Source organism: the organism of the source record quoted next, unplaced genomic scaffold (genome assembly GCF_019419815.1).
Source record: "Pyrus x bretschneideri cultivar Hongxiangsu unplaced genomic scaffold, Pyrus_bretschneideri_v1 Contig19, whole genome shotgun sequence".
NCBI classification, from domain to species: Eukaryota; Viridiplantae; Streptophyta; class Magnoliopsida; order Rosales; family Rosaceae; genus Pyrus; species Pyrus x bretschneideri.
Window position 1 is genome coordinate 5,536,838 of NW_025999490.1, and position 17,597 is coordinate 5,554,434.

At 37.9% G+C, this 17,597-nt stretch overlaps 3 protein-coding genes and 1 non-coding gene across 5 annotated transcripts; 3 read left to right on the top strand and 1 right to left on the bottom strand.

Annotated features, from left to right (window-relative positions):
- Nucleotides 1–346: 346 nt before the first annotated feature.
- Nucleotides 347–2,371, top strand: LOC103962829. The gene is made up of 2 exons (XM_048582367.1): nucleotides 347–818; nucleotides 910–2,371. The coding sequence occupies exons 1-2, from the start codon at nucleotides 572–574 to the stop codon at nucleotides 2,004–2,006; spliced, it is 1,344 nt and encodes a 447-aa protein (XP_048438324.1). The 5' UTR covers nucleotides 347–571; the 3' UTR covers nucleotides 2,007–2,371.
- A 7,544-nt stretch (nucleotides 2,372–9,915) lies between these two features.
- On the top strand, nucleotides 9,916–11,976 carry LOC103962735 (putative cyclin-D6-1). The gene is made up of 6 exons (XM_009375535.3): nucleotides 9,916–10,343; nucleotides 10,527–10,613; nucleotides 10,703–10,798; nucleotides 10,976–11,177; nucleotides 11,372–11,502; nucleotides 11,597–11,976. The coding sequence occupies exons 1-6, from the start codon at nucleotides 10,032–10,034 to the stop codon at nucleotides 11,876–11,878; spliced, it is 1,110 nt and encodes a 369-aa protein (XP_009373810.1). The 5' UTR covers nucleotides 9,916–10,031; the 3' UTR covers nucleotides 11,879–11,976.
- Nucleotides 11,977–12,706: 730 nt separating this feature from the next.
- On the bottom strand, nucleotides 12,707–17,587 carry LOC103961896. 2 transcript variants are annotated; one of them, XM_048582368.1, is made up of 2 exons: nucleotides 15,958–17,587; nucleotides 12,707–15,281 (listed from the first exon to the last, which is right to left on the bottom strand). In XM_048582368.1, exon 2 carries the CDS (start codon nucleotides 15,233–15,235, stop codon nucleotides 12,965–12,967), a length of 2,271 nt encoding a protein of 756 aa, XP_048438325.1. In that variant the 5' UTR covers nucleotides 15,236–15,281; nucleotides 15,958–17,587; the 3' UTR covers nucleotides 12,707–12,964. The 2 variants fall into 2 exon arrangements, with proteins under 2 accessions (XP_048438325.1, XP_009372850.1); XM_009374575.3 differs by having other exon boundaries at nucleotides 12,707–15,306; nucleotides 15,958–17,586.
- On the top strand, nucleotides 17,047–17,120 carry TRNAT-AGU. The gene has a single exon. It is a non-coding gene; the product is annotated as a tRNA-Thr (tRNA).
- Nucleotides 17,588–17,597: the final 10 nt, after the last annotated feature.

Genomic DNA, 17,597 nt, shown 5'->3' on the forward strand with positions numbered 1-17,597 from the left:
TCAAAAATTTAAAAATATGTGAGAAATAAAATAGTACGTGTGAATAACACACCCCTTGAAAAAGTCTCTTTAAATCATTTCTTTTAGGGAGTTTTAACGAAAATCCAACGGTACTGTTCACTTTAACGAAAAACTATATTTTTATATTAAAAAGTTAATCATGGTACTATTCACTATTTTACTTTACCTTTTATTTTATCTTTATAATTAAAATTCAAAATTTTCAAAAATTTTTCATTAATTTTTTTTTTCTTTTAACTAAATTAGGTAAAAAAACAGAGAGAAATTATAGTAAGCGGGACCCAGGTCAAAAACCCAACTGAAAACTAGGGTCGGGTCAGGGAATCTGTGACGCCCCTAGCCGCCACATACATCCAAACCTCTCTCTATTTCCACTCCCAGACATTCTTCATCGTCTCCAACCGGATTTCGGACTCCACGCCGATCCATCAGCAAAAGAAAAAAAATATTTTTAATTCGAAAAATCCTCGGCGTTGAATCCGATACACCAAAAGCTAACCCCTTCACAACTTTTCGTTGCAGACAGCGGAGTTCATATAGCAGTCGGATAATGGCGTCACTTCACCCCTCCGAGTTGGACTCCGCCGCCACCGACTCGGTCGCCTCGACCCCGCGCTCGGACCACCCGTCTCACGATCTCAACTCGCGTGTACGGTTCATGTGCAGCTTCGGCGGCAAGATCTTGCCTCGTCCGCACGACAATCAGCTTCGCTATGTCGGAGGCGATACCCGAATTGTCGCCGTCCAGCGCGCCACCTCTTTCTCCGCCCTTCTCTCGAAGCTATCTAAACTCTCAGGCAAGTAAACTCGTTGAAACGACGGCGTATTATCGCAATTCTGTTGCTTAATTAATTTTATTAATTGATGGGTTTTGATTGCGTGCGGCAGGGTTGAGTGACGTGACGGTGAAGTACCAGCTGCCGAACGAGGACCTCGACTCGTTGATCTCTGTCACCACCGACGAGGACGTCGACAACATGATGGAGGAGTACGACCGCATCGCACAGAATCAAAACTCAAAGTCGGCGCGGCTCCGCCTCTTTCTCTTCGTCAAAGGCAGCGACGATCCGATTAATTCGCGATCCTCCAGCATCAGCTCGCTCCTCGACGGCTCCGCCAAGCGCGAGCTCTGGTTCCTCGACGCGCTCAACAGCGGCGCGTCCAATTCCGCGATGCTCGAGCGGAACCGCTCCGAAGCTTCTTCGATCTTCTCCGAAGTGCCTGACTACTTATTCGGGTTGGACAATTCCGACGACACTCACTCTCGCGGCGGCGAGTTCAAACCGAAGGCCCGACCCGTATTGCACGACAACGTGTCGGTTTCGGATCCGGGTTCACCTGCCCCGGTAACTTCCTCGCCGTTCTGCTCGACGTCGTCTGTGCCATCCGTGCCGTCGATGCCCAGTCTACCACCGGTGAAAACCCGACCCGATTCCAATCAAGCCATCGAGACGAAAGAGAATCAATCGGAGGGATTTTCCGAGACGGTTGAGTTGCCCGTGTCGCAAGCAACTGGGTTCGTGGGCAACCCCGGGGTGCATTATATGCCGGATCCTAATTACCAGGGGCATATGGTTCAACCAGTACCCGTTTACTACTATCCGGGTCAGGTTCCACCCACAACCGTACAGGTCCAGCCGTTTCCGATTCAGAGTCAGTATGTCCATCAGCAATACCACCAAGTAGGGAGTCAGATTCCAGTGGGGTACCATAACCCAATACCAGGTATGGGTCAAATATATGGTGGAGGGTTGAGGCCAGGGGCGGCAATGGACCCGCGTGACGTGTCAGCTCGGGTGGTTTCCAACGGAGTGAGCCAGCAGCAGCAGCAGCAGCAGCAGCAGCAGGTGTTCTATGGAGTGAGGAATGCTGCGGTGGTTCCGCCGTATAATCCAGGTATGGTGGTGCAATCGGGGGAGGAATGGCAAGGACCCGGACCCGGACCCGAGATGAATAAGGGTCGGGCTCCGAATGCATCATCTTGACCTATGCATGAAACAAAGGAAGAAAGAAACGGAACCGAATCCCCTCCAGAGCATAGGGTGGGGATTCTCCTGACCGGGCTATCTGGGCCCTTGAAATTTGATCCAACGGCTACAATAATTATAACTTTTAATGGATCCCCTGTTTGTAGCCATTGGATTAAATTTCAAGGTCCAGATGACCCGGTCAGGAGGATCCTCACCCTATGCTCAGGAGGGGATCCGGTTCCAAAAGAAAGATCTAGTTACTGTGATTGGAATTGTTTTTGTGATTGGTTCGTGTGATTGGTATTTGTGTTAAAACTGTGAAGTGATTTTTTACCTTGTTTTGTTTTTCATTGGATATATGGTATATAGAAAATTGATAACTTTTGCTTTCAAATGCTTTCCCGTTCATTCCTTTGGAAAGGCATATTTTCCAGATTCATTCTTCCTAATCTATTAAATTCGGGGATCCAAGTCATTGAAATTTGATCAAACGGTTACAAATAGAGGTTCATTTTAAAAGTTATAATAACTTTAGTTGTTGGATCAAATTTCAATAGCTCGAATCTCCAGATTTGGTAGATTAGGTGGAAGGAATCCGGAGGATTTCTTTCCCATTCCTTTCTTCTATGTCTACAATTTTATGCCCATCTTTCTTTAGATAAATGGTATATAGAAAATTGATAATGATTTTATACTCTCGTTTTTTTTTCATGCAACTAATTTTTTGGTTCTATATATTCATTCGATTTTGATATATTCAATATTACGATTAAAAAAAAAAAAAGAGAGATAATGCTTGAAGAGAAAAACAAGAGTTAGAAACTCACTTCCTTAGCTATTCGATGTAGTTTTTTTCAAATTCGGATCTTCGTCGGATCCTCTTTATGAGGATCTCAGGAATCCGTGAATCATATCCGTTCATCGTACATCGTACGGTCAGAAATTATTTTAAATATTTTTATTTAAAATTAAATACAAACAGTACCTGATAAAAACTGACTGCACGATATACGATGAACGGACACAATTTACGAATCCCTAAGATCTTCACCAAAAGGATCCAGAGAGAATCTTGTTGGGTTTTTTTTCTTTGTGGACCTAAAAGAAAAGTTCATTGCTTGAACTTTTGGAGTTGACTAGTTTCAGTCGGGTGCCAACCATACGGAAATTTTGTATATGGTACTATTTATATACAAAATATAATACTTGATGTGTATGCATACTATTTATATACAAAAAATTTGGTCGATACTCTGTTTACATACAAAAGATTATAACAAGTGTTGTACACAATATTCACATACAAAAGATTTACTACATTGTTCCTAAGTGAATAATTGGGGGGAAATAAGAGACCAATATTAATCATATTATAACTCATAACAGTTGATTTGAAATGCATGCATTTGTACTTGTTTAAAATTGCTTCCCAAATGACTAAAACTGCTTTTTGCTTTTTTGAAAAAAGCACTTTTCGGGTGATTCTTAAACAAGTACTCCAAAAAGGATGACTGACGCCAGGGCTCAATCCACCCCTTTGTGGGTAATAGATGGAATTAAAGAAGTACTATGTCTATATGTTGAAAGGTGGGCTACACATTGGGATTGGTTTGGTTGGGCTTTAGGCTGAACTCAAAAGCCCACAAAATCTTTTAAATGTTTCAAACAAGATTTTATACACCAAATCTGAACTGCATCACATCTGTCACTTTTTGTCTCCTTGTAAGATTTAAAAGGGAACTTTAACAAAAAACTTCACATTTGTACACTAAAAATCAATCCTAGCATTATTTACTTTATTCTTTATTTTGCCATTTTCGTTAAAACCTAAAGTTTTCAAGCCATTTTTATTAATTTTTTTTTTCTTATTTTCTTTCAATTTTTGTCCAAGTGGAGGAGGCCCACAAACCATATGATAATCTGCATGGGAGCAAGGCGTGAATGCATGGACTAGCAGATGTCCACACTGTGAATAATTTTTTTTTTTTTTTATTTTTTTATTATGAAGTGTGATTAGTTTTAAAAAAAATTAAAAAATATCAGTTATGAAATTTGAAGCAATGATGAACAGTAGTTTAAAAAAAAATTAATTTTAATTTTTAAATAGGACATGTTATACTAATTGGCTGTGAGGTTACTCTAAAAAACAGCAAACTTTATGTTTATGTAATTACTAAATTGCTCATATTTTATTTATTTTTGTTTAGTTTCGGTGAGAGGGTTAAAATAGTAATTTCGTAGAGTTTTGGTTGACAACCAAGGTTTTATTAATAGGTAGTTTAGATATAAACTGCATCTTAATCAATTTATAAAATCAATGAAAATATTATATCATTTTTTGATGATATGATATATGTATGGAATGGATGTAGATGTGGAGGTAGAGGGCACCAGGACCAAAGCGCAGAGGGGGAGTGAGACAGAAAAGGAAAAGGAAAAGCTTAAGAGTTGGGGATAAGCGATTTCGATTAATTAGTATTCACAAAAAATAAAGGTTTTAGTTATAGGTAAGGCTGGCTTCTTCTTTCTCTTGCACCAATGCCAGTTGCCGAACACAAACAAAATAATGCGTCGTTTGCATTTCCCAGTCGCCAGAGGGCCAGAGGCACTGGCAGTAGCACCCAAAGAAAGAAGAAGGCATTCAGTTAGTTCACTAGCAAAGCAAAAGAAACAACAAATATATTTAAAGGTAAAGGAAATATTGGTGGAAGGTAGCAGCCTACACAAGGTACATCCTCGTTAATACCTCTTTGGCTCCTTCCTTCTCTGTATTCCATGATCCATCCCTTTCATCAAATCTTTTCATTGCATCTTATGGTATTAAAATCGTAACATCTACTACGATATATATAATTAATCCAATCAATAATGATACTTGCTTTGTTCTTTTATCTATGACTAAACACATCTTTCTATTTATTAATCTTATCAATCCAACAAATAATTCAAGTGGTATACACGCTACCTGACCAACTTAACCTATGCAAAATCGTTATATAGGCTTTTGAATCACTAACAAGAATACTTGATTCATGTGTGCCATGTCTATTTGTTATTACCAATTCAACACATTTTCTTTTTGATAGAAACGATAGCTGCATTAAAATGCAAGGGAAACAGTACAAAACCTTCCGGTAAAGGAAGGGACTAGCTCAAGCAATCCTCTAGCAAGAGGTCGGCAATGAGATCCGGTGGTCAAGCCATGTCCAAGAACTATCACAGTGAAGAGCAAAACGCGCTAGACGGTGGGCGATACCATTCGCTTGTTTGCGACATGGGTAGAGTAACCTTGAGTGATTGTCACAATGAATTTGGAATCCTCAACAAGAGGTCCAACTGAAGGCGTATTAAAAGAACGGTCCACAAAAGCAATTACAATCTGGAGGGATCACTTTTCAAAGTTAAATTTTGAATACCGCTAGAACAGGCTAGAACAAAGCCATCATGAACAGCCATCTTGAACACTCCTAAACCCTCCACACATGTTATAACTCATAATTTGGATGGATAACATGTCTACATTTTAAGGTGTAATATTATTAAATTAAACTGCTAATATGTGCCAAATCTAATTTAGGAGATCAGTTTAAAATATAAAATTTCTCTAAATGCCATAATTGCAAACTTGAAATGAGCACCATTTGACAGAGAAATAGAAATTTTGAATGTGCAATAGTCTGATTAAAAAGATTACAAGAGTCTATCCTACGAGCCCGTGAGAAGAAATATGGACCCTGCTTGCATGGATCCTGAGCATGCATGTTTCACATCAAATAAATCAATGTGTATACGTTAAATCATACGACTAGCTGTTGGCCTTTATGTGTCCCTACCACCCACTAATTACCATTTCTAGACGATTAAAAACTGATCTGAACCCTAATGCGAAAGGAAAGATGATTAATTAGAATAATCAATAATATTAGGGTTTTTAGGGACAAAGCAAACCAGTCATCACGAATGCTCCATTTTTGGAAGCTTTACAAAAGCCCTCCGTCTTATTCATGCGGGTCTACTTCTCTGCTGTTATCCCTTTAAATGAGAGGCTCTAGTTCACTAATCTGCATATCATACAGATCTCTCTCTCTCTCTCTCTCTCTCTCTCTCTCTCTCTATATATATATATATATATATATATATATATATAAATGAGAGGCTTAAGTTCACTAATCTTCATTTCATACAGATCTCTCTCTCTCTCTCTCTCTCTCTCTCTATATATATATATATATATGTATATATAGATCCAGCTCTTGTATTATATGACTGACATGAACACATGACATGGTCTAACTCCGCTTCATCGTATTGATATAATGAATGATGTCTTATTCAATGGACGCAACAAGGTGTTCACAAGTTAATTTGTATATGGACAGCTCCCCAGCTTTTGTATAATATAATTTTCAGATTCTAATTAAGCACGTGTGAATGCCAATAGTTCTCAGATCTCCTTAATCTCCTGTTGAATTTATAATTGATTAATTACTGGAGTAATTAAACCAATAGGCCAATGTGTGACATGCATAAGAAATTGGGAATAATTTAGGATAATGCTTGCATTTCTCCTTTCTTGTTCTCCCACTTGTAAATGACGTATCTTCATCATAAAATTTTTATAATCAGAACTATTAAATCTCTTAGTCTTCATTTGAAGATCATTCTTACAAAAAATCATTTGAATTATAAATCGTTTAGTCATCCAAATTTATCAAGCAGATCAATGATTCATCATGAATATGCCACTATTGATTTATTTCGATACATTTAGATGATTAAATGGTATCCGATTCGAATGATTTTTTGCAAAAATAATCTTCAAATGAAGATTAAGAGAATGAGCGTTTCCAATTATAAATTGTTTACGGTAAATCTCATCCTTAAAGGATAAGTCTATACTATATGCATAAATAGCTAGGATTGTTGATAATGATATCAGGCACTCTGGGAATGGGACCAAGAATATTCAGGAAATTTCAGAGGCAGGCGTACATAAACATATATAAAACAAGGCACTGCCCAGGTTTTACAATTCATCGTTCTAAATCACTGATGTGCATAATGCATGGGGAAATTTCTGGATACATCTTAGCGGTAGGGTTCAACTTCAACTGGGAAATTTCTATGAACCACATTAGATCCTTTTGGTGGGGCTCACTTCAGCTGATGATTTTCTGGTTTTACAAAATAAGTATATGTACATTTTTATCCTCACATATTGGAGAATTTTTTTAATTTGCTGAGAACACGGTTCAGTATACTAAGTGTCATAATATAATTGGTTAATTTTTTTTTTTTAAGTTTTCAATCAATTGTATTATTACATTTAATGTACCGAGCTATATTCCCAACAGCTTGAAAAATCCATCCACATATGCGGATAGTCTATTGTTACTGCACATAAAGCTTCAACTTTTTTTTGGTTGAAACTTGAGGAAATGGATCATTTGCAGATTCCTTCCACCTAATCCTTCTTATCAAATAATCCGGGTTCTTGAAATTTGATTAATGGCTAAAAATACGGGTCCAATTTAAAAATTATAATAACTTTAACCATTAGATCAAATTTTAAGAGCCCATATTATTTGATGATGAGAATTAGGTGGAAGGGATCTGCAGATGATCCCTTTTTGAAACTTGAAGGCTTCAACTTTAAATAATGGGTATACGATTTTGGCATTTATTGCATACACGTGAATCACATGAGAGTTGCATGAAAACTCAAGTGGCTCCCAGAAAACCTAATCTAGCATAGAAAAATTATACAATATATATTAGGTTTCAAAACTAAAATTGTATCATTTATTGATAGCGGTTAGGTAAGTTTGAATTTGGAAATTCGTATCTTAAAATTAATTAACAACAATTAGTGAGGAAGTAGTGGTGAGCATCATCCTCATTTTAGGATGATGAGAAAAAATGCACTCATACTTATATGCATATATTTTTATAAATATTGTCAATGATTGATGCATGTGAATTCTGTAATGAGTTTTGCACATCCATAACTATCTACGCTTACACTTAATTAGGTAACTGCCGAAATCATAATACTTTAGTAAACTATAATGTACCGAGCTTATACTTAAGTGCAATAAGAGCGAGCATATAAGAGCGAGCATGATGTTATGTAAGATCAAATTCTTGAAAACAGAAGCATGATAAAAGTGAGGACAGGAGAAAGATGGTATGGCCGTGCTGTACTACTGCAAGTAGTTATGCATTTTGTGTACGTAGCGATGGATTTAGTAGCCTTCTCTTTTTAATGTTCCGGCGTTTATCGCGGAAAATGGGACAATAGATACCACAACTGTCTGCGTCTCTCTTAACATCTTGGTGCATATATCTGCTATGTTTTGTAACAACCAAAAGGGACCACTAATTGTCACACTCTTCTGCTCATAAGAATGTATCACCATTCCAACTGAATCAAAACTATCCAATCGATTTCAATCCCAACTATACTGTCCAATTGGTTTTTGAAATTGATTGTACTCAAAGTAGCTAAGGTAAAATATTACTAAACAAGTTATGGTCATCCACTCGTGACACAAAGAAAGAAAAATTCTCGTGTCACAGGAATAAACTAATATATCCTATTTCTGTTGATCCTCATGTTTTTAATAATAAAAACCAACAAATAAGTAATATGAGTTTAGGGTTTTGAATTACCCCTAAACAGAATAAAAAGAAATTCCAAGCTGAATGTTAGATTTAGAAGTTGTTTGACTCGAACACAGATCATCTCCGGATCTGTGCAATCAGAACCGGGGGATCAATAGATCAGGGCTACTGAAATTTGATCCAACGGCTACAAATAGAGAGTTTCTCTAAAAGTTATAATAATTATAACCGTTGGATCAAATTTCAATGGTCTGGATCCATTGATCCCTGGACTCTGGTTGCACAGATCCGAAGAGGATCTATATTCGTTTAACTCAACTGTGTCAGTATTTTTGTTTGTCAATGGACTGACAATTGTCATTCTAATATTTCTTTCCTTAAGCATCATTAACTTCTGCCGTTCTAATGATTTGTTTTTTTCGGTGATGCAAATTTTAAACTCATTTTTTTGTAAATAGGATGATGTGCTGTTGAAGAAATTTTTTAATGTGATCAGCATACTAGATAATATATCTTGTGTTATTATATAAATGGTAAAATATGTGTGTTAAAAAGTTAATAACTTAAAAAATAAAATTTTGACCACTTATAAAAAAACACGTGATATATCACCTATATTCATATCACAATGAAAAATTTCTTATACAGTTGATAGTTAAACTCTTTTTAAAATCATTAAAAAAAAGTTTAATCATCAATCTCCATATCGCAATCCACAAAAATGATCTAAAATTTTGGTCTTTTTCAGGTCAATAGTGATTAGTTAGATCCAGAGTTAAGGGTCAGTGGGATTGTTTTCTCTCTGACATATACAGGTCCCAAAAGTCTTGATAAGAAATAAAGAATGCAAGACCCAGTTTTTTTAACTTCCAAGAATACCCTTAATCCGAATGGACGTGAGCAAGCATGATTATGTACAAATGTTATCTTGCTAAACTATTCAGCATTTTTTGTCGCCTCTATAGATTAACTAAACTCTTACGCTGAGACCTAATATCAGATGGTGTACGGTTATATTGTTAAAAGAAGTTGAACTTTCAGCTGAAAATCAATTGAAAAGCGCGATACCAGCCTAATACAAAGGTTTCTTAATTTTTCAATGTGAAACAATTATTGACATCATCATATATATGCTCATTCACATGTGAAGAAAATTACAAGTTTAAAATATGAGTAATTTAACCCGATGAGTAAATCACTTGTCTCTGTCAACTTCACACACATGTAATTTCTTAACTTTCTGACGCAAGACAATTCTTTTCTTCGTAATACTTTTACAATGAGAAGAGAACGAGTAAAAGGGACCAACATGCATATAAAGTAATGGAGCTGCACAGAGAGAGAGAGAGAGCGGGAAGGTGAAGACTTAATTAACCACACACAGGCACTGCAAAGCAGCTTCTTTATCAGCACAGAATGCGAAGCTTCTGCTTTTCATCATCATTATTACTCTCTTCCAATTTCTGCTCCAACGTCCTCTCCTTGACCTCCTCATTCACTCCTCACAACCTACAAACACAAACAACTTCTTCACTAATTCAAAACCAAATCAATCAAAAAGCAGAAATGGATTATGAGTTTGATCTTCAAGAACACAACTCCGATGCAATCCCAGATCTATTTGCCTCAGAAACTGACCACATGCCCTCCCAAAACTTCCCAAGCAGCTCAAAACACACTGGTTTCTATTATACTTTTCGCCTCGAAGCCATTTCTATGTTTTTGCAGGTAAAGAAACAAGATGTTATTGACACTCCAAAAAAAAAAAAAAAAAATCTGCAATTCCCTATTTATAATTTATCGTTTGTTAAGGGAGCGGATAATGACTTTTTTGGAGTTCAGGATGGCTTTGTGTTTCTACTAGTAATCTACTTCTTCAGATTGGTCTAAGCTTGTGACAATTTTTATCAGTTTCAGTATTCTTGCAACCTTGACCCTTTCATACCTTACCTTGCCATTAACTACCTGGATCGGTTCATATCGAAGCGGGATATTCCGGTAAATAAAGAAGTTTAGTTTCTTAAATTCCAAGATAATGTCACATTTTAAGTCCTTACTTAGATTATAATTCACCATTCAAATTGCAGCAAGGAAAGCCTTGGGTCTCAAGACTTGTGAAAGTATCTTGTCTATCTCTAGCTGCAAAGATGAAGAACACACCCTTCTCCTCCTCTGATTTTCAGGTAACTTAATAGCCCTTCACATTGCAGCATGGCCGTTCTCTTGCACCTAAGTTCAAATCCCCCTTCTCGTAGAGCTAAAATAGTTTACTGTATCGCTTTTTCAAAAAAAACTAAGAAAGACATATACTGTGAAGCAGAAGAGCTAATGGTTTGCTTAAATGCCTATTTATGTAATAGAGAGGGGAAGGTTTCGTCTTCGATGTGCAAACGGTTCGTAAAATGGAGCTTCTTATTCTCAACACTCTGGATTGGCGGATGAGATCGATAACTCCTTTCTCTTTTCTGCATTTCTTCTTGTCTTCGCTGGACTTAAACGACCGGCCATTTACACAAGCTCTAAAAAATCGAGCTTCGGATATCATCTTCAATGCCCATGCTGGTACTACTTGTTAATTGTTCAAGTACTTCCACTTCATTGATTAAGGCTAGTGATTTTAACGCTCCTCTTTTAGACTCTGCACTTCGCGTGCAAGTTAAAAAAAAAAAAGGAATTGTGAAAATTATTAGCCCAAACTGATGCGTGAATATTAATTATAACTCATGACCCTTTTTTTGTTTTGAATTTGATTGCAGAAATTAAATTTGTGGGGTTTAAGCCATCAATAATTGCAGCATCAGCTGTCCTATCTGCATGCCATGAACTGCTCCCATTGAAGTTCCCTTTTTTAAAAGTTTCCCTATCATCTTTCCAAAATGTAAATAAAGTAAGCACAATATCAACGGTACAGATTTCCAATTTAATTAAAAAAAGATACGATTAATTAGTATTTTAAGCTTTTAACTATATTTTTGTTTCAGGAGAGTTTGCTCAAATGCTTCAATTTTATGCAAGAAATGGTAAAGAGTGAAAGGTTGGATACTATGTCCTGCACAAGAACCCCAGTGAGCGTTCTGGAAAGGCGCCTCACTAGATCGGAAGGCGAGAAGACCATCAGCACCGCCGCCACCAGCACCAGCACCACGACATATACTTCTGTTTCTATGGCAGCAGAGAAGAGACACAGCAAAAGGCGTAGATTAAATGGTACTTTTTGCAGTGAAAATATGTTCAAGCTTTCTCATCATGTTCAACAGTGCTGATTTGTTTGGTTGTCTCTATGCCTCGAATGTAATCATTGCCCTGAGCTATCTTCCGATTAGACGCACAAGAAAAATATAGTTTGAGAAAAACCGTTCTATCCTTAGTTGTTAGTTGTATAATCTTTATGGACTAGTTACATAATTAGAGAGATAAACACATAATTATATATAATTAGTGTCACTAAAAAATCTCTCATCGACTCGATGTTAATCACACTTGGTGAACCGAGCTCCGTTCTCGACATACTAAAAATCTCTCCAAGTAATGATGAAGTTCAACACTCTATTTATTATCGTTCCAAATTTCAAAATTTAAACTTATTTAATAATAATAAATAAGGTTGTGCGTAAAAAAGCACCGGATTGGGAGTATTTATGTATCGTCTTTGTCCGATTTGATTGCCATTGGCCCATATATCGTCTGTGCTCAAACAGCGACATAGGAAAGTAGCTATGAGGCTTGGCATGTAGGACAGAGAGAGAGTCCGCTTGTGAATCCCATACAATTTAACAAAACAGGCACAATCATACAACCGTTGGCACTCAATATTCAAATCAAACATATTAACTTCCCCATCAATGTGGTTGGGAATTGAAGAGGGTTGAATGAACATAGAATGGCTTCTTATGTTGTTGTTTTTTCTTTGATTAACAACGCGGCTAAATGTACAACGACGACTTCTTATGCATTTGATTAAGCGATATTCTAAACCATTCTAGATTTAAATGAAGGAGATTTCAAACTTAGTTGCAAAGAGTTGAGCAAATTATTCTGACCAGCTGATCTTGTTAGATATTTTGGGCTGAGATTGATAGGCTCAACGCTTGTTTGGATATAAGTTGTGGCGAGTTAGAGTTCTCCTTTATTTAACTATTTTGATATCTTACAAAGTAAGAGTAAGAGTATCTAGTTACAGAATGAGCTATTCAGACTCGATGCAATAAAACTACACTTTTGAGACATAAGCATATAATTTGGTTATGGAATCATACTCTAGCTAGCAGCTGCAACAAACGAAACAAGGATACAATAACAAACAGATGTCTCGTGCCGAAATTCTACCAGGTTTATTCAATTCATCCGGTTTACTTTCCGACAATGAGTTTTGCTCTAGCATGACCCTCGTTTATCTGGAACTGCTCCCCTATGCCGAAATGAGCCATGAGTAACCAAACAAAAGTGACAAGCTCTCCTCCTTTACTCAGCAATTGCGCATGATCCTTCGCTCTGCAATGACATGCGGCATACGAGAGCAATTCCACCCATACTCGACTCATCAGATCCCATTTCTTATCCTCCATCTTAATCAACCCCTTCGCTAAAATACACGCATCAAACAACACTGATTTACTTCTATCCCCTTTGACATCAGCAGGTTTAACATCTGTGTTTACCTCCAACATACTCTTGCAGGCAACTAGCTCTTCAAACTGTTCCCCTCCTTTCCTCAGCTCCCTTCTGCTAAAGAATTTCTTTGCTTCTGCGCACGTGTCCCGGAATCTTATTTGTCCGATTCCTGCTACAGAAGACGTCAAACTAGGCTGCATAACTAAGAGATACAACATATAATCCGACAGGGTCTTACTGATTTCACGGCGAGAAGGTTCATTCTTACTGGATTCGCGGCGAGAAGTTTCATTCTTACTGGATTCGTGGCGAGAAGTTTCATTCTTACTGGATTCATGGCGAGAAGTTTCATTCTTACTGGATTCGGAGTGAGAAGTTTCTTTCTCCTCACAGTTATAGCATAATTCAGTGGCAATGTGCCACAGTAGGATGCTCTGGTCATAATCAACATCAACCACGTAAGACAGCAAGGTAGCATGTTGGGTGTCATTCCACTCGCTATCCTGGAGAATCCAATCACCTCTGGCTGTAGATATTCTCTTGGCAGTTTCGGGATCATCCGCGAGCACAGATTTAGCTTTCAACTCTTTAAAAATGAATTCCCATAACCCTTCAGTCAGTGGCCTACTTGTCCGATATTTCATCTTATCTCGAAGATCCTTGAGGCCAAAGAGGTCGATGATTGCAATGTAACCAATGCCAAAGTAGTCAAAAATGTTAGAGGACAGTTTCCGATGCTCCTTGAGGGAGTAGTGAATGAAGTTGAATGAAGAGATGGATTCGCACCACCTTCGAAATAGAATTTGTCTACACCACTCCAAGCAAGTTGTTGACTCTGTAGACCGCCTTGGTTTCTTCAAACTGAGGTACTTTCCAAGTATCTTGGCAACCCAAGATTTTTGCCAAGACTTGTGCATAGCAGTGACAGTCCACTCAGAGAAAATAACCAAGAAAATGGCTATTGAATCCAGGCATAGGGCACCATAAAGCAGGGTATAGGTGATTCCAACATCGACCTTGTGGAAAGCCTTTTTCTCTAGTTTATAGAAGAAAACAAGGGCTATGAAAACCGCAGTGAAGGATATAGCCCGGAAAAGGCATCCTAGCTTAGAATGCACCACAACAGCCTTGGTGAAGAGAGCTTCATACATAAAGTTGAGCTCAATTGCAATCAATCTAAAAGTTTCTTCTGCGGATCTGTCATGGAAAAATGCACGACTCTCGAAGCCTTCATGGAAACTAAAAATGAGATCCACAATAAGACCCCTGAAGATTTCATAGAAGTGATAAGCATGGCGCACCACTGCAAAATTATCCCGCATATCACCTTCTTCTGCAACATATGTTACCGTCCTGGATTCTTTGCTTCGTTCTGCTGTGAGTTCTATACGAGTTGGAAGTTTGGCATCTTTTTTTGAAGAGTACTCCTCCATTAGCTTTGCATAATTTGGTCCAGGATCAGGCTTTTTAATCAAGGATTCCTTGAAATTATCCAAGCTTGCACAATACAAAGCACGTGTGCGCTCAGCATACTTAATGGTTCCTGCAAGAAACAGGAGGAGTGTAGGGGGCCAGAGCTTGTTGGTGGGAAACGATTGAATGAAGACATACACTGCAGCTATAACTTGGAATACAAGGCCAAGAAAATGCCTTAGCCACAGCGTGTTATCTTCAAGAGCAAATGCAGTAATGGTGTCCGGACCTCCAAGGTGTAACAGAAGAAATGGAGCCCAAAATGCCAAGAGATCCTCGTTGTTATCTCCTGAACCTTTAGCGTCACCTTGGCTGTTTGAGATTAACCCGACTGCAAAGCTAGCAGCCCAGTCAGCGAGCAAGTAAGATGACCAGACCAGGAAGATTAAAAACAAGTTGGGTGTTCGCTTTCTGAAGGGTGCACAAAGAATTAACATGGTCTGCAATGTTAGGCTTAAGATGATAAAGCCCCGTAGATTCCACCCTTCCCATAGCTTCCTGACAGAGATAGGAATAGGATTGATGGAGGAAGTCATATCCCAGCTAGCTTTCTTCAACTTGCTCCCTTTTTTTTGCAGGCCACTGAAAATGAGCAATTTCAAAGCTTCTGCAAAATTAATTAAGCACAAGGAAAAATATGAAATTGTCCACCTCATATATTACTATATAGACATTGACTCATCAAACAAATATTACATCTCACGCAATAATCCATCAACTATGACCATAAGAAATAAGGTCAATCTTAGTGAAGAAAATCTTTGACACATCCGAAAACAGGGGTGATCTGAAAAAGAATATGTACATGGGGGTGTTTCGGACACTTAGCAACTCCTCCAATTATAAGTTATAACAAGCAAAAATGGAACTGAAATGCATTCATACACAAGCTTATATAAGATTTTCAGTTATGGATATTAATTTCAGCTATTTTGGTGTGGTAGCAGGCAGCCTATGTTCCAGTTCCTTAGTTTTGATAGGACTACTATTATCTAAAAACAATCAAGTTATCAATGAGCAGGCCAAACCAAGACATAACCCCTCACGTGCCACATTATACAGTAAGAGACCAACATGCATGACAAGGTGTTTGCAGTAGAAAGTATATCAGCCTAATATGTAATGTGTTCAAGTTGTCATTAACTACACCCAACAATACTGCGATTTGGCAACAAAGACAGCAAAATTCAAATTAACAGCAGGTGAACCAACACAAACAACAAGCCGAAATTGAAGATAAACAAGAATAGAGAAAAACCTGGAGGATTTTCCGTGGACTCGAAGCGGAAGGTCTGCTTTGTTTTCCTGTTGGTCTACTACTACTGATATGATACTACTCACTTCTCAGCCATGCTAACTACTAGGAATCAACTGAAGTGTCTTGCTTGATACTCACTACATTGAAGCCTTAAATAATACTAGCAGTAGCAGCCCAGCAGGAGAAAAGAAACACTCAAAACAAGCTGGGGAAGCAATGTGGTAGCCCAGTAGAGCTGTCAAAGTAAAATTAAAAAATCAGAATCAAGTTTTTTCTGGTGGAAGATTTCAAGGGTAATTGTCACCTAAATACATAACCTTTGGCTATTAACTGACTAATCTGCAATTAATTACTAATGTCAAACCTTAAGAAAATAGAAATTAATTAAGATTAACTACAAAATCCAGACTTGTTAGAAAGGAAAGAATAAGAAAACAGGAATTGAATAGAGAGAAATCCCGCAAGAAAGGAATAATAGCAAGAACTCCAACAAAAGAAGGAAGGATTATATTCTGTAATTTAACACTTTCACTGCCTTGCTTTCTCTTTTTTTCTTTTGAAAATAAATAATGACAATTCATTGAAAGTAATCCGCCTTGCTTCAAACCCTTTGAGAATTGGATGCCATTGCCACAGCGAAAACATTCTGCAGTTGTGTCTGCATCCAAACACAATCTTTCTCTCTCTCTGCTGATTCCTCTAATGGAAAGGAGGTGGGTACATGAACCCATCTCACATCCGCCATTACTGTGCAAAAAGGTTCTTCCTTTCGGGGTCCCATTTGCAGGAAACGTCGGAAAACACAAGGAACGAAAACTGTTGCCTGTTGTTGGTATAGAGAACCAGCAAAATCCTTGAAAGCCAGGCTTTTTGCTTTTAGTAAAATAGCTTGCTTTGTATTGAAAAATGCAATTCGATTTTTTGGGAATGGTGGGATTCCAGTGATGATCCCAGATAAGAGAAAGGTCATGTTTTCGTCGGATTTGCAGACATTTTTGGAAGATTGTTGTTGTTAGTGTTCAAGCCAACTGGTCTGACCAGCCCAGAATTGTACCACAAATAGTGGACGAACAGCAATGCATCAACAAAGCTTTCATAGCTCAGTTGGTTAGAGCACCCGTTTAGTAAGCGGGAGGTCTTGAGTTCAACTCTCAATGAAAGCAAAATATTTTTTTTTATTTTCATTTTTCATCGTTTCTGGTCTGAACTCTGAAGTGTGTGTCCAATCAGTATAGTAACAATGCGGCTTATTTATTTGTAACTAAGTGATCCTTGTGCATAATCTAGTTTCTCATAGTGGTCATGTCAAATATAGATTGTTTGAGACTGAAAGATAAATTGGAATATGGCTACTTCCACTGTGAAAGGTGTGATGGGGTACTTTGCCTGAGATTGACAAGCTCGCTTCTCGAGATGACGTCCTTCAAAACATGGGGGTGAAGATGGATGGCAGTCGCAGTACTGCAGCAGCTCCAGATGGTGTATCAGAGACCTTGTGTTCTTCATACATAATTATCTACACAGGTGATGTCGAAGCCGATGCTACAGCGGAGGAGGACGCAGATGGCATAGACTGGAAGGAAGGTTGAAGAGCAAGTGATCCGACAGTAGAGTGTCACATGACCCGTAATCTTTAAGGG

Bases quoted from the DNA above. Each gene is read 5' to 3' on its own strand.
- LOC103962829 (XM_048582367.1), top strand. From the start codon at position 572: ATGGCGTCACTTCACCCCTCCGAGTTGGACTCCGCCGCCACCGACTCG. The intron at 819-909 runs GCAAGTAAACTC...TGCGTGCGGCAG, and splicing joins GAAGCTATCTAAACTCTCAG to GGTTGAGTGACGTGACGGTG.
- LOC103962735 (XM_009375535.3), top strand. From the start codon at position 10,032: ATGCGAAGCTTCTGCTTTTCATCATCATTATTACTCTCTTCCAATTTC. The intron at 10,614-10,702 runs GTAAATAAAGAA...TTCAAATTGCAG, and splicing joins TATCGAAGCGGGATATTCCG to CAAGGAAAGCCTTGGGTCTC. The intron at 10,799-10,975 runs GTAACTTAATAG...TTTATGTAATAG, and splicing joins TCTCCTCCTCTGATTTTCAG to AGAGGGGAAGGTTTCGTCTT.
- LOC103961896 (XM_048582368.1), bottom strand. From the start codon at position 15,235: ATGACTTCCTCCATCAATCCTATTCCTATCTCTGTCAGGAAGCTATGG.